Here is a 16,588-nt window from a genome sequence, read left to right as displayed (position 1 = left end):
CATTTTTATCTTATGAGAAGACCATCATGTTTTTAGGGATATGTAGGTGTTTCCAACTATTTTCTATTATAAATAATGCTATAACAATATTCTTTGTACTTAAAATCTATATGTGCATCTCTAATTTTTGACTTAACTTACTTTGGCTAAGTCAAAGAATATAAGCTTTAAAAGTTTTGTATCCATCATGCCAAAATATTCTCCAAAAGAGCTGTATCCCTCCTTCCCCCAGTGCAGGAGACTGTTTTCCAGAACCACTGCACTGCATACAGTGAATGGTGCCCCTGCAATGATGGAACTGTTGTTTTCCTGTGTTTATAACACTGGAAATCATAAGTAAAACAACAACGCCAAAAAATGTTTGCCAACACAACTGGTCAAGTAAATATCCTTCCTATAAATAATTTCCATTTCTCTGATTATTAGTACTATTAATTATTTTCACATATTTTAAGGTTAGTTTTACATATCCTTTTAGGTGACTTTACTGTTGCACGTGTTTTGGCCATTTTTAGTCAGAACATTTGAATTATTTACTAAATTGTAAAGAGCTTTTTTATTTAATGTGAATATTAACACTTGTTACATGTTAACAACTTTTTATTTCCTAGATTCTTAACTTTTCTAACTTTCTATTATACAAAATTTCAAACACAAACAGCAGTAGAAAGAATAGTATAATGAGCCCAATGAACACATTCTCCAGTTTTAATAATAATCAATTAATCCCAATACCTTTTTGATCCACTAAAGTTTTATATTTTTTCAAATCTATTACTGTTTCTCATAATTTCTTCTTTTGCCTTTAAGTTTAGAAGGAAATCCCTCACTCTCAAATATAGTCATTTACCATCTTAGTATATTTTATAGTTTCATTTTTACATTTTTTAAAATTTTACCTGAAATTTTTTTGGTGTATAGTGAGAGGTGAGGACTTAACATTCTTTTTGTAAACAGCCAGCCATCTAGCATCATTTATTAAGTAATTTTTCCTTTCCCTGCTGGGGATATTTCAAACCAGTATACTCTTTCTTAAATACAGAAGAGCTGCTCTGCATTTTAGCTTTGTTAAATTCATTTGTCAATTTTTTTTTTTTGAGATGGAGTTTTGCTCTTGTCACCCAGGCTGGAGTGCAATGGCGGCTCACTGCAACCTCTGCCTCCTGGGTTCAGGTGATTCTTCTGCCTCAGCCACCCAAGTAGCTGGCATTACAGGTGTTAGCCACCGCACCTGGCTAATTTTTGTATTTTTAGTAGAGACGGAGTTTCACCATGTTGGTGAGGCTGGTCTCAAACTCCTGACCTCACGCAATCCACCTGCCTCAGCCTCCCAAAGTGCTGGGATTACAGGCATGAACCACTGTGCCTGGCCCATTTGTCTATATTTATATGAGTACCACACATTTAATTATTTTGCTAAATAATAGATTTTAATAGCTAAATTTTTTAGAAATGATAAAATTAGAATCAGTCTTCCTTCACAACTTACCTGGTTGCACTTCTTAACCACATCTGGCCCAGGTGTGGCATTGAGAAGTGCTATAATAAGGTAACGATTTAGCAGCTTCCCTAGTCCTAGTTCTTGCAAGGTGTCATCTGTAAGGAGTCCATTCCAAAGAAGAATATTGCGGAAGAGCTAAAATAAAATATCAAGTAAATATGTACCTTTTCTCCAAAGAGAAACTGTAATAGTCTCTAACAAACATGAAGAGTTGGTCAAACTAAAATTCTCACTACAATTAGCCCTGTTGGAACTGTCAATTTTAGAATACAATATCTCTGAATAAATACTTGATTCTTTCCAAACTCCATGTATTTGCTCATCTTATTTTCATTTTCTAGGATAACCATCCCCAAATCTATCTCAAGTAACTTCACTAGAGCCTTTCCAGATCAATAATCTTCCTTCCCAATCCATTTTCTCTCAAAGCCGGGGGCCATCAAGTATAAGACCACAGGACCACGTGATTCATAAAGAACTACTGTCAAAACTAGGGCCGCCATTACCAACATGTGACCTTGAGAAGGCAATCAACGCTGAGAGCTTCATTCCTCTGATACATAAAGATTTATAATCACCTGTGAGTTTGAAGATAACTTGGATTAAGTAACCATAATAAATTCTAATAAAATATTGGTTGTCCTTTCCCTCTACTAAATTCAGATCTTTCTGTGAATTTTAAGGTGTTTCTTTTTTTGCAGTACTATATTCATGACTCTGAGTGCTGAACTACATGCTGTTTTACTAAAATGTAATGCTTTTTCACATTTTATCTCATTGTTGATGTTGTTCCCTCTTCCCAGAAAGCCTTTTCCCTGATTCAACCACATGACAAATATTAATTCACACTATTAAAACTACTCTTGGTGAGGTCACCTATATCCTTCTAATTGTCAAATCCAATAAACAGTGTTTCAGTCTTTCTCTTAATACTCTTTGGTGGCATTTAACACTCTTTTCTTCATTCTTGAAAATCTTTCATTTAGCTTCCTTGAGGCCATTCTCTTGTGATCATCCTAAGGCTCATAATTGATTCTACAGATTCCCTGAAGCCTCCATGTTCTCCTCTTCTGTTAGTATTTCCCGAGGTTCTGTCCTTGGCCTACTTCTCATGCTTCATCCAGTCTCCTTACGCAGCTTGCCATTCATGACCATGGCTCCAAATATTACCTACAGGTAGGGGACTCCCAAATCTCCAGCTCAGATCTGTCTCCTGAAATTCAGACTTATGTATCCAACCACCTCCTAGACCTCTGTATCTCTATTTGTCCCACATATATCTTCATTATGTACAAAATAGATCTTATCTTCCCTCGATCAGTTATCGACTCCTTTCAATGCTTCCTCCCAAACATTGTTTGAACCTTCTTCTCCTTCCCATCCCTACTGCCACTGACTTAGCAATAATTTTAAGGCCAGGGGTTAGCCAACTATATAGCTTGTGGGTTAAATCCATCCTGTTGCCTGTTTTTATAGGGTCCGTGAGCTAAGAATGGTTTTAACACTTTTCAAGGACGTTTTAAAACTGTCTTTAAACAAAATATTTTGTACCATGAGGAAATTATATGACATTCAAATTTCAGTGTTCATAAGTTTTATTCAAACAGCCATGTTCATTTGTTTATGTACTATGATTGTTTTTGTGCTACAGCGGCAGAGTTGAGTAATTCGACAGAGACCATGTGACCACAAAGCCTAAAATACTATCTAATTCTTATAGAAGTTTGTTGTTCTTTGTTCTATAGTAAACAGGATTTTTACAAAAATTGCCTTTTCATTTTTGCAGTTTTTGCTCACCTTTAGGCCTGACCAGAACTGTCTTTCTTGGAACTTTGAATGAGGTGATGTTTTGTTTTCTACAGCACTAATTAGAAACAAAAGAAAGAGAAAGAGAAAATGCAAAGAACTATTAGTCTTTCAGAACCAGAGTTTAAGATCAGACTTTCTTTTAAACCAACCAAACTAAGCCTTAATGGAATATAAATAGAGATTGTTTATTTTATTTTATAAATAAAATATATATTTATATATTTATAAATATGTTTATAAAATATATATTTATAAACAAATAACTAATATATCACATTCATACATCTGAACCATGTGAATGCATTATCTAAAACATTATAAACAAAGTTTACCAGGGCAGAATTTTTACATGTAGACATCTCATGATTCAAAATGAATCAGAAAGCTTTGAGGTTCCTTTCTTCCCCCTCCATAAAGCTCCTCCATCCTGTCACTACTCACTGGATTGCTACAGTTCATGCATCATTATAACTGATGCCTTCTTAGCAAAGTTATGATCATACATCAAATACTCCTTGTTTTATAATTTAAAGTGACTGCAGAATTTACAGGTGCAGTTTCTCGTTCCTCAGCATTGTGCTTCCTCTGTGCTAGGCCCTGTTGTGTTCTGAGCATTCTCTCCATCTCCCTAATATCCTGTGAGGTAGGCACTAATTTTATCCTTATTTTATAGATGAGAAAACAAGTGCATAAAAATACCTACTAACAGTGGACGTGTGCTCTTCACCACTCTATATCACCTGCTATGTTCCTAGGATATATGTAAAACCAAAACCAAAACCAACCAAACAAAATTCATCTAAGCGCCAAAATAAAGCACGGCTTTATGTAAGTCACTGAGAAATATTTGTTGAAATCTCAATTTGCATCCTCATAGAATATGTGTACACATGTTTTGTTTTTTCTACTTTCTTTTTTTTTTTTTTTTTTTTAATTATACTTTAAGTTTTAGGGTACATGTGCACATTGTGCAGGTTAGTTACATATGTATACATGTGCCATGCTGGTGCGCTGCACCCACTAACTCGTCATCTAGCATTAGGTATATCTCCCAATGCTATCCCTCCCCCCTCCCCCCTCCCCACCACAGGCCCCAGAGTGTGATGTTCCCCTTCCTGTGTCCATGTGATCTCATTGTTCAATTCCCACCTATGAGTGAGAATATGCGGTGTTTGGTTTTTTGTTCTTGCGATAGTTTACTGAGAATGATGGTTTCCAATTTCATCCATGTCCCTACAAAGGATATGAACTCATCATTTTTTATGGCTGCATAGTATTCCATGGTGTATATGTGCCACATTTTCTTAATCCAGTCTATCATTGTTGGACATTTGGGTTGGTTCCAAGTCTTTGCTATTGTGAATAATGCCGCAATAAACATACGTGTGCATGTGTCTTTATAGCAGCATGATTTATAGTCATTTGGGTATATACCCAGTAATGGGATGGCTGGGTCAAATGGTATTTCTAGTTCTAGATCCCTGAGGAATCGCCACACTGACTTCCACAATGGTTGAACTAGTTTACAGTCCCACCAACAGTGTAAAAGTGTTCCTATTTCTCCACATCCTCTCCAGCACCTGTTGTTTCCTGACTTTTTAATGATTGCCATTCTAACTGGTGTGAGATGATATCTCATAGTGGTTTTGATTTGCATTTCTCTGATGGCCAGTGATGATGAGCATTATGTACACATGTTTTGAAAACACTATAGTTGGCCGGGCGCGGTGGCTCACGCCTGTAATCCCAGCACTTTGGGAGGCCAAGGCGGGTGGATCACGAGGTCAGGAGATCGAGACCATCCTGGCTAACATGGTGAAACCCCATCTCTACTAAATATACAAAAAATTAGCCGGGCATGGTGGCGGGCGCCTGTAATCCCAGCCATGGGAGGCTGAGGCAGGAGAATGGCATGAACCTGGGAGGCGGAGCTTGCAGTGAGCCGAGATCGCGCCACTGCACTCCAGCCTGGGCGACAGAGTGAGACTCAGTCTCAAAAGAAAAAAAAAAAAGAAACACGAAAAACAAAAAACAAAACAGAACAAAAAATAAAACACTATAGTTTCTTTTGCATTGCATTCTTAAACAAATCTGTATTCTATGATCAGCTATTTCAAACAATCTAGAAATTAACAGCGCTTACCTCTTTGGATACAGAGGAATAAAAACATCATCTTCTACTGCCTTTTTCATTCTTGAAACAATGGATTTAAGTAAATCCTATTATTACAAATTTGAAAAGCATCAGTGATAGAAGATAGAAATGTATTTACCAAAAAAAAGTAATTTTAACTGCAGTACAAATTTATCCACACTCACATAACCAGCTGTTAAAATAACTATCAATTGGGTACAAAAAAAACCTTATTTATCCATGTTGCTATATATGGGTGTAGTTGGATCAATTTCATTGCTATATAGTATTTTGTTGCATGAATACTATTGATGGAACACTTAGGTGATTTCTGGTTTGGTGGCTATTATAAATAATGCTGCCATAAAAATTCTTGTACATGTCATTTAGTATGCATGGTCATACATTTCTAATGGGTATATAAATAGAAGTGGAATGGCTGGAGTATAGTTCATGTCCATACGTTCAACTACGTACAAAAAACCAAACGGTTTCTAGAATAGTGGCATCCCATTTACATCATTCCTGCAGTATAAAATAAATCCTGTTTCACTACATACTTACGATAATTGGCATTTTCTTGTTTTTTAATGTTTGCAATTATAGTGGGTATGCAGTCATATTTCATTTTGTTGTTTTAATTCTCAGTGAATTATCATTGAGTAATGTGCTGTTGGGCATCTTTTCATATTGCTATTTGCCACCTGGCAAGCCGTTTTGCAAAGTACCTAATTAAGCTGCTTGCCAACATTGCTATTTTTTTTGTATTAGGTTCTGTCTTTTTATTACTGATTTGTACAAGTCTTTTATATACTCCAGCTGTGGGTCCTTTGTTGGAAAATCCACTTAGGGAAATCCATTTTGTTTGTATATAAAAAAATTGGAAATGACCAAACTATTCAATCACAGGGAATTTTAAGGAGATGTTACATCGCTCCAGTGAATCTATCATAAACTTTAGCTGAAGTTTATGATGACTACAGTAACAGACAACTATAAATATGCAATGAGATAACATTAAGCAGAAGTAGTATACTAACTTACATGCCTATTAGGATTATAACTTTGAAAAAAAAGCCAGGATGAAAATATCCTACGATGGTATTAGTCCTTGTACTAGGATGAAAGACAATGAGTGTTTATTTTTTTCATATATTGGCAATATTTATATAATGATATTCTTATTCATATTTGAAAAATAAAAATGGCATACTACACATTAGAGTAAAAGTTATTTTTTAAGTCAATGACAATGTATACAGCACAAATTCAACTGTCACATACTATATACTAACTGAATTATCCATAAATGTAGAATTCAAATATATTTTTCATAAAAAGCATGACCTGAAGTCGTTTCTCTTTCCACTTAATTATCTATAACATATTCCTCAAGTGGCCATATATCAACATTTATTTAATGTTAAAAATTAAAACTCACTTGTATTTTACTCCATTCTTTAAACATTCTGAATTCTGTTCAAAGAAAAAAAAGCATTTTCTAGACAATATCTCCAAAAAATAGCATCTGAGTTTATGTAACTTACTGAGTTAGGTGTTCATGATACAAAAAAAGCTGCTTTGACTTTTTTCATTTAATTTTAATGATTTTGGATGCTGGCCTTGACAAATGTTCCCACATTGTTTAAATTTTGTTTCTTAAAATAGTTCTATTGAAAATGTTATAAAGGACATTATTGAATCAACTGGCAAAAGTGGAATATGGATGGTAGATTAAGTGTTGATAAATTTACTGAAATTGCTAACTACTCTGGTTATATAACATAATATCCTTGTCTTAACAAATATGCACCCTGTTCTCAGTACTCAGGAGAAAAAAATATTGTATGTATATATTTAAAATGGAAGGGCTAATGATAAAGCCAATGGGGCAAAATATTAATGACAAGTAAATCTTGGTAAAGGGAATATGGAAATACTACTCTTATTCATGAAAGTTTTCTTTCAAAGTATTAATATTTCCAAATAAATTGTTTAAAACAAAACATAAATTCACTGGCCGGTTGCGGTGGCTCATGCCTGTAATCCTAGCACTTTGGGAGGCTGAGGTGGGTGGGTCACTTGAGGCCAGGAGTTTGAGACCAGCCTGGCCAACATGGTGAAACCCTGTCTCTACTAAAAATAGAAAAAATTAGCCACACATGGTGGCACATGCTTGTAATCCCAGCTGCTTGGCAGGCTGAGGCACAAGAATCGCTTGAACACAGGAGGTGGAGGTTGCAGTGAGCTGAGATTGCACCACTGCACTCCAGCCTGGGTGACAGAGTAAGGTTCTGTCAAAAAAAAAAAAAAAAAAACAAAAAAAAGAAAAGAAACCTCCCATAAATTCACATATTTTAAGACCGTGAGATATTAACTTTTCTAAGTATTAAATAACATCATTTGTTTGGTGGAAAATAAGGTTCTCCAAACAGTTTTAACAAGCATTCTGAATCACACTTTCAGACTCACATACAACCCTTTGTGTGTGTGTGTATATATATATATATATACACACACACACTTTGAAACAGCTTTAAAGAGGCACTTGTGTGATGCCAATGGTTTTTATGCTGTTCTCTATATCCATGGAGGTAATCCCAGGATGGCCTGGACAAATGTTGGGGGTGGTCGGGGAAGAATAAAGGCAGGTGCTCACAACAGTAGGAGCAGTTTTACTTCTGTATGTGTGTTTGCGTATCGGATTGCGTAAGATTTATTTGAAATAGATTCTGTTGATAAAAAAGAAAAAACAAAAAATGAGTCTGAAAATCTATCTGAACTCCCAAGTGATGTTTAGACTTATTTTCACATTTCTACTAAATGGTCCACCAGCCATGTCTAAAACCATTTGCTGATAGGGGATCATTATCTCCTGAGGCTGCCCATAACTTTGGACTATTAGATTTCAGTTAACAATGAGAGTTAACAAACTTTTCCCTCCCACAGCTTCCACTCCTTGGTCTTGGTTTACTTCTTGGGATCATATAGAATAGAACTAGCCCCACTTCCACATGACAATTTTCTAGATTTTAAGATGAATATCATACTTTTTTTTTTTTTTTTACATCTTCTCTTTCCCATACTATCTTAAGACACTCTCCACTTAATATGCTTACACCGAAAATTAAATGCAATATTCCCAGGAAGGTCTAATCTGTGGGTATTATCACCAAATATGCCATTCTTACTCAAAATAGCACACACATACTAGGAGAAACTCCCATGTACCTGTTTTCTGTTACTCAAGTGACACTGCTGACTCACGCTGGGTTTATTGATTATAATCTGTCTTACTTATGCTGCTTCAAAACTGTGTCTCTCCCATCTTTTACTTATATAGTTGAATTTTTAAACGCATGGGTGGGACATGCATTTATTTTTTCACAATTTCTTGAATCAGTCCATTTTCTACAATCTTTTGAAATCTTCTTGGATTCTAATTCTACCATCCACAAGTCTTACAGAATTCCTGGCTTTTTGTCACTGACACATTTCATTAGTATGTATTTTAACTCCTTATCCAGTTCAATAAAAATATTGAACAGGGCAAAGCTGAGAAGATATCTAATACTAACAGACTCTCCATAGGTAGCCAATGCCCTACTGGCCATTATTTTTTAGGTTTACTTACGCTTATATTTCCCCATTTAATCCCTAAGAACAATCATAATAACAATTTGCTTCAATAAACAATGTTAAGTATCATTTGTATTTGGGAATCCTATCAATGACAGATTATAGTAATTACTGCTCTTTAAATTTAAGTATTCATAATCTTCCTCTATAATAATTTACTTTAGATTTTTAGTCAGAATCAAAACTATTATTACCAGGCATTAGCTTACAGCATTTCCTTCTAACTTTGAAAACAGAAACTATGTTGTCTGACTCAATTTTCATTCTTGAACCTCATTCTCTTTCATCACTGAAGAAATGGAGTGATCCCACTGGTGAACTGTCTTAGCAACATGGAACATTATATAGTGTAAGTGATTCTCTACCAAGTGCCATTTTGCCATCCCTAGGGAATACCTGACAATGTGTAAAGACATTTTTGGTTGTGAAGACCGGGGAGTGCTACTGCCACCTAGTGGGCACAAGCCAGGGATGCTGCTAAGCATACTATAGTGCAAGGACAAACCCTCACAACAAAAAATTATCTGTTCCAAATGCCAATGTAGTGCTGAGACTGAAAACCCTGATGTAATCTATTCTCCTGCTTATGAAAACAACCCATTTTCTACATTCACAGCAGAGCGGTTTCAGAATAAAAACATCCATTATAAAAACTGCTTGAGTGTGCCTGTAATCCCAGCACTTTGGGAGGCCGAGGTGGGTGGATCACAAGGTCAGGAGATCAATACCATCCTGGCTAATACAGTGAAACCCCGTCTCTACTAAAAACACACAAAATTAGCCAGGCATGGTGGCAGGTGCCTATAGTCCCAGCTACTCGGGAGGCTGAGGCAGGAGAATTGCTTGAACCTGGGAGGCGGAGGTTGCAGTGAGCCAAGATCACACCACTGCACTCCAGCCTGGGTGACAGAGCAAGACTCTGCCTCAAAAAAAAAAAAAAGACTTCATGAGTGAATCCATAATACTGCTGAAGGGCTTCAGTGATCACAAAGAGCCAGGTCTACCACTTAGTATTCAAGTATTTCAAAAATGACTTAACCCTTCTGGGCCCCAGCTTCATCTGTAAAAATGCAATTAAAATAAATACATTTCACAGGGTTATGAGGATCAAATGAGACAATGTGAAAGTATTTAACAAATGGTAAAGCATAATGATTTACATTTAGGTTATAACTAAACAATACTATATGGAAAGCAAATGCAGGATTATATATCTGCTTCTTTGTAGCTTTTAACTACTAATCTTGGTTCTATGCTGCATAACAGCACAGAATAAATCTATACCTTCTTTGAATACAAACAGCATCTCTCTGTACATCTTCTTTCAAATTAAATATCTCTAATTCCTGCAACAGTTTCCATCTATTTTACTTGAGTTTTTATCCTATTGGAGGTAAGCAGAAAATGCCTCTCTCTCTGTTGCCACATGTTGAAATCCTATTCTTTCCCTGAAGCCACAGTTCAAATGCCACCCCTAAGATAAATTATTTCCTTATCCCCACTGCTGAAGGTAACCTCTCTCTCCTGTCTCTCTCCTGAAGACATAGTACTTTATCTATGCTGCTCAAGGGGAGGCAACATGGTCAGTGAGGCAAACTTGGGCTTTAGAGGCAGACTATCCAAGTTCAAATCCTAGTGTTCATTCATAGTAGCACTGTGACAACTAGTTTTAAAGATTCATTTTCTTCATCTATAAAATGAGGCTATCATCCTTTTAAGAGACAGGGTTTTGCTGTTGCCCAGGCTGCAGTGTGGTGGCACAATCAAGGCTCAATGCAGCTTCAACTCCTGGGCTCAAGGGGGAGCCCAGCTAATTTTTATTTTTTTGGTAGAGATGGATCTTGCTATGATGCCCAGGCTGGTCTTGAACTCTTGGCCTGAAGAGATCCTCCTGCCTCAGCCTCCCAAAGCACTCAGATATACCGGCGTGATCTGCCATACCTGGCGATCACCCATTTTTTAAATAGGGCTGCTGGGATTAAGATGACAGGTACAAGACCTTACAGAGTGCCTAGTACACAATTGGAATTAAATAAGTGTTTATTATCTTCCCTACTTCTCCTTTTCACTTCCAGTTTTAAGTTACAGTTTATGTGCATCTTATTTTCTCTGAGATTACATGCTTCTTGAAGGCAGAATTAGGCTGGTATCCCTTTTCTCCCTCTCATTTCTTACAGCTATCCTCCTCTGTAATCACAGTTCCAAGGGCTAAAACTTAATGGTGCTCATAATATGAATATGATATGCCTCCTTGCTTTTCAACCACCTCTGTCATTCTACTCCGGGCATTCTCCAGTCTGTCAATTTCTCCTTAATTTCCTAAAGCTCAGCCTAAAATTGGTTTACTCATAAAACTGCATGAATCTACAATCTCATCAACAAACAATAAAAAAAAATGCTACAATGAAAGAGTGAGAAGATTCTCAGCAACATCACTCTAAAAAGCTCCTCAATATGTCTTATGTTCACTGAATTCAATTCTAGATCATTGTAAGATCAAGATCTGTTTTACTGAACTTTGAATCCTTAAAGAGACTACTATTATTTGGCAGACTACAAATAACTAGTTAATACAATAAGTGTCAGTCTAATTTTGAAACCATTGTTCAAGCAAAGCCACAATGCCACTGGATTTTTGCCAAAAGAACAAAGGTAATGAGTATTGTTGTCTTCCTTTAGAAGAAATGAATTTTCACTAATGAATTTATACTGGTTCATCTCTGCAGGGCCAGTGTATATTCATAATCCTGAAAGATGGCTGCCTGGGCCATGAGAACACAAATCAGATCACTGAACAGAGAAAAGTAAGCTAATAGGAATGAAAGTCATAATCTGGGTCCTTACATGTATGTCTATAATTTAAAATGATTACCACTCCTATCACAGTGTTCAGAAGTATCAAGGTATATTCTTTCATCTGATTATTATAAAGATAAAAAATAGCCAAGTCCAGTTTAAAAAATTTTTTTTTCATCTCAGTGCAGTCTGAGAAAAAGTCGTTTCTATAAATCAAAAGTAAATATGTTTTCCCCCAGTTTTCTGATAATCACTTCTGCATCTTTTATAAACCAAGATCTGTAAGAAAATTATAATGATTTAGAGATAGATCATGGAGTTCGCAACTCTAGAAATTATTACCTGTTTGCTTTTACTAACTTCATTTTCACAAGTGGAATGTTCTTCAAGAATCACTCTGCAATGTGTTATTAAACTTGTTGTCTGTGAGGTTGACAAAGGATCCCAAAGGAATTCTACAAAGTCTGAAACAAATATTTCAGTGGTGCACAATGTATTTACTAGATTGTTTTGCTTTTCATATACAAATAATCAAGACCTTTAACAAACACTACTTCCCTCCTTATTCAGTTTAAGTTCCATGGCCAATTATTACCATTAAATATTTGCATACATCCTCAATTTCCTTGTTCTTCTTGGGCTTTGTTAAACTCCTCTGGCTAAACTACAGCTCTATAGTTAAGTTCACCTTGTCACTGAGTCTCTGCCTGCAACCATGCAGATAAAAAGTGGCTGGAAAAACAAACACATTAACTTGATCACTATACAACTTGAGTGAGCCTCTGTCTCTCTCTGTCTCTCAGGTCCATTCACTCTCCCTCTCACCTAGATGATTACTTCGTACCTTCTCCCCTCTCCGTTATCTCTCTCTCAGTTGATGGACTTTTTCCTTCTAGATGATTATTTCCTACTTTATTTTTTCTACTCCCTTGCATTCTCTTTCAGCTAATTACTTCCTAATTTGCTAAGAAAATAGAAGCAATCAGAAAAGCAGCACTACGAAGCTCCTACCACAGCATCTACACACCTACCTACATCTGTGCCCATATGCTCTAACTTGTCTCCTATTCCTGTGGATGAGGCACCCACACTCCTACCACTTCAGGCAAACTGTTTATTTTGTGGATGAGATCCCAAGCCTTTTGGCTTAGTCTAAGATCCTGTTCCCAGAACACTGTCCTTCCACTTTGGTATTGACATCACTTGTACTAGATTTTTTCCATCACCCTACAAACAACTATTTATCTTGTATTAAAAATAATCCCCCTCAGTGTAAGGAGGCTGCCAAGATGGCCGAATAGGAACAGCTCCAGTCTACAGCTCCCAGCGAGATGGACGTAGAAGGCAGGTGATTTCTACATTTCCAACTGAGGTACCCAGTTCATCTCACTGGGACTGGTTGGACAGTGTGTGCAGCCCACAGAGGGTGAGCTGAAGCAAGGTTGGGTGCTGCCTCACCTGGGAAGCGCAAGGGGTTGGGGAATTCTCTCCCTTACCTAAGGGATGCCATGAGAAACTGTGCCAGGAGGAACAGTGCACTCCAGCCCAGATACTGTGTTTTTCCCACGGTCTCCACAACCTGCAGACCAGGAGATTCCCTCCAATGCCTACCCCACCAGGGCTGTGGGTTTCATGCACAAAACTGGGTGGCTGTTTGGGCAGACACCAAACTAGCTGCAGGCTTTTTAAAAAATTTTTATTTTTTCATACCCCAGCGGCACCTGGAACGCCAGAGAAACAGAACCATTCACCACCCTGGAAAAGGGGCTGAAGACAGGGAGCCAAGTAGTCTGGCTTGGTGGGTCCCACCCCCACGGAGCCCAGCAAGCTAAGATCCACTGACTTGAAATTCTCGCTGCCAGCACAGCAGTCTGAGCCCAACCTGAGATGCTCCAGCTTGGTAGGCGGAGGGGTGTCCGCCACTGCTGAGGCTTCAGTAGCCGGTTTATGCCTCACAGTGTAAACAAAGCCACCGGGAAGTTCGACCTGGGCAGAGCCCACCGCAGCTCAGCAAGGCCGCTGCGGCCAGACTGCCTCTCTAGACTCCTCTTCTCTGGGCAGAGCATCTCTGAAAAAAGCCAGCAGCCCCAGTCAGGGACTTAGAGATAAAACCCCCATCTTCCATGGACAGAGCACCTGGGGAAAGGGGTGGCTGTGGGCGCAGCTTCAGCAGACTTAAATGTCCTTGCCTGACAGTTCTGAAGACAGCAGTGGTTCTCTCAGCACAGTGTTCGAGCTCTGCTAAGGGACAGACTGCCTCCTCAAGTGGGTCCCTGACCCCTGTGTATCCTGTCTGGGAGACACCTCCCAGTAGGGGCTGACAGACACCTCACAGAGGAGAGCTCTGGCTGGCATCTGGCGGATGACCCTCTGAGATGAAGCTTCCAGAGGAAGGAAAAGCAGCAATCTTTGCTGTTCTGCAGCCTCCGCTGGTGATACCCAGGCAAACAGGGTCTGGAGTGGACCTCCAGCAAACTCCAGCAGACCTACAGCTGAGGGGCCTGACTGTTAAAAGCAAAACTAACAAACAGAAAGGAATAGTATCAGCATCAACAAAAAGGATGTACACTAAGAGACCCCATCCGAAGGTCACCAACATCAAAGACCAAAGGTAGATAAATCCATAAAGATGGGGAGAAACCAGTGCAAAAAGGCTGAAAATTCCAAAAACCAGAATGCCCGTTCTTCTTCAAAGAATCACAACTCATCACCAGCAAGGGAACAAAACCGGATGGAGAATGAGTTTGACGAAGTGACAGAAGTAGGCTTCAGAAGGTGGGTAATAACAAACTCCTCTGAGCTAAAGGAGCATGTTCTAACCCAATGGAAGGAAGCTAAGAACCTTGAAAAAAGGTTAGAGGTATTGCTAACTAAAATAACCAGTTTAGAGAAGAATACAAATGACCTGATGAAGCTGAAAAACACTGCATGAGAATGTCATGAAGCATACACAGGTATCAATAGCTGAATCGATCAAGTGGAAGAAAGGATATCAGAGATTGAAGATCACCTCAATGAAATAAAGCGAGAAGACAAGTTTAGAGAGAAAAGTGAAAAGAAACAAACAAAGCCTCCAAGAAATATGGGACTATGTGAAAAGACCAAATCTATGTTTGATTGGTGTACCTGAAAGTGATGGGGAGAATGGAACCAAGTTGGAAAACACTCTTCAGGACATTATCCGGAAGAACTTCCCCAACGTAGCAAGGCAGGCCAACATTCAAATTCAGGAAATACAGAGAACACCACAAAGATACTCCTCGAGAAGAGCAACCCCAAGACACATAATTGTCAGATTCACCAAGGTTGAAATGAAGGAAAAAAAATTTAAGGGCAGCCAGAAAGAAAGGTCGGGTTTCCCACAAATGGAAGCCCATCAGACTAACAGCAGATCTCTCTGCAAAAACCCTATAAGCTACAAGAGACTGGTGGCCAATATTCAACATTCTTAAAGAAATGAATTTTCAATCCAGAATTTCATATCCAGCCAAACTAAGCTTCATAAGCAAAGGAAAAATAAAATCCTTTACAGACAAGCAAATGCTGAGAGATTTTGTCACCACCAGGCCTGCCTTACAAGAGCTCCTGAAGGAAGCGCTAAACATGGAAAGGTACAACTGGTACCAGACGCTGCAAAAACATACCGAATTGTAAAGACCATCAATGCTATGAAGAAACTGCGACAACTAATGAGCAAAATGACCAGCTAGCATCATAATGACAGGATCAAATTCACACATAACAATATTAACTTTAAAAGTAAATGGGCTAAAAGCCCCAATTAAAAGACACAGACTGGCAAATTGAATAAAGTGTCAAGACCCATCAGTGTACTGTATTCAGGAGACCCATCTCATGTAAAGAGACACACACTGGCTCAAAATAAAGGGATGGAGGAATATTTAACAAGTAAATGGAAAGCCAAAAAAAAAAAAAAAGAAAAAAGAAAAAAGAAAAAAAAGGAGTTGCAGTCCTAGTCTCTGATAAAACAGACTTTAAACCAACAAAGATCAAAAGAGACAAAGAAGGGTATTATATAATGGTGAAGGGATCAGTGCAACAGTAAGAGCTAACCATCCTAAATAAATACGCACCCAATACAGCAGCACTCAGATCAGATTCATAAAGCAAGTTCTTAGAGACCTACAAAGAGACTTAGACTCCCACACAATAATAGTGGGAGCCTTTAACATCCCACTGTCAATAACAGACAGATCAATGAAACAGAAAATTAACAAAGATATCCAGGAATTGAACTCAGCTCTGGACCAAGCAGACCTAATAGACATCTATAGAACTCTCCACCCCAAATAGACAGAATATACATTTTTCTTAGCACCACATCACACTTATTCTAAAACTGACCACATAATTGGAAGTAAAACACTCCTCAGCAAATGCAAAAGAACGGAAATCATAACAAACAGTCTCTTAGACCACAGTACAATCAAATTAGAACTCAAGATTAAGAAACTCACTCAAAACCGCACAACTATATGGAAACTTAACAGCCTGCTCCTGAATGACTATTGGGTAAATAAAGAAATGGAGGCAGAAGTAAAGATGTTCTTTGAAACCATGAGAACAAACACACAACGTACCAGAATCCCTGGGACACATTTAAAGCAATGTGTAGAGGGAAATTTATAGCACTAAATGCCCACAACAGAAAGCAGGAAAGATCTAAAATCGACATCCTAACATCACAA

The 16,588-nt window shown here is 37.9% G+C and overlaps 1 protein-coding gene across 2 annotated transcripts in view; it reads right to left on the bottom strand.

The window, feature by feature from the left end:
* The window catches only part of GCFC2 (GC-rich sequence DNA-binding factor 2), a 49,358-nt gene that overhangs the window by 4,231 nt on the left and 28,539 nt on the right, over window positions 1–16,588 (bottom strand). For both annotated transcript variants that reach the window (XM_001145277.6, XM_016948856.2), the window contains exons 12-15: window positions 12,222–12,343; window positions 5,454–5,530; window positions 3,299–3,365; window positions 1,490–1,636 (exon numbers count right to left, since the gene is read on the bottom strand). In XM_001145277.6, the coding sequence (XP_001145277.3) occupies window positions 1,490–1,636; window positions 3,299–3,365; window positions 5,454–5,530; window positions 12,222–12,343 (413 nt within the window). The remainder of the gene's footprint in view (window positions 1–1,489; window positions 1,637–3,298; window positions 3,366–5,453; window positions 5,531–12,221; window positions 12,344–16,588) is intronic.

Source organism: Pan troglodytes, chromosome 12 (genome assembly GCF_028858775.2).
Source record: "Pan troglodytes isolate AG18354 chromosome 12, NHGRI_mPanTro3-v2.0_pri, whole genome shotgun sequence".
Classification (NCBI taxonomy): domain Eukaryota; kingdom Metazoa; phylum Chordata; class Mammalia; order Primates; family Hominidae; genus Pan; species Pan troglodytes.
The sequence above is the reverse complement of the archived record's forward strand: the minus strand, read 5'-3'. Positions and strand labels throughout refer to the sequence as shown.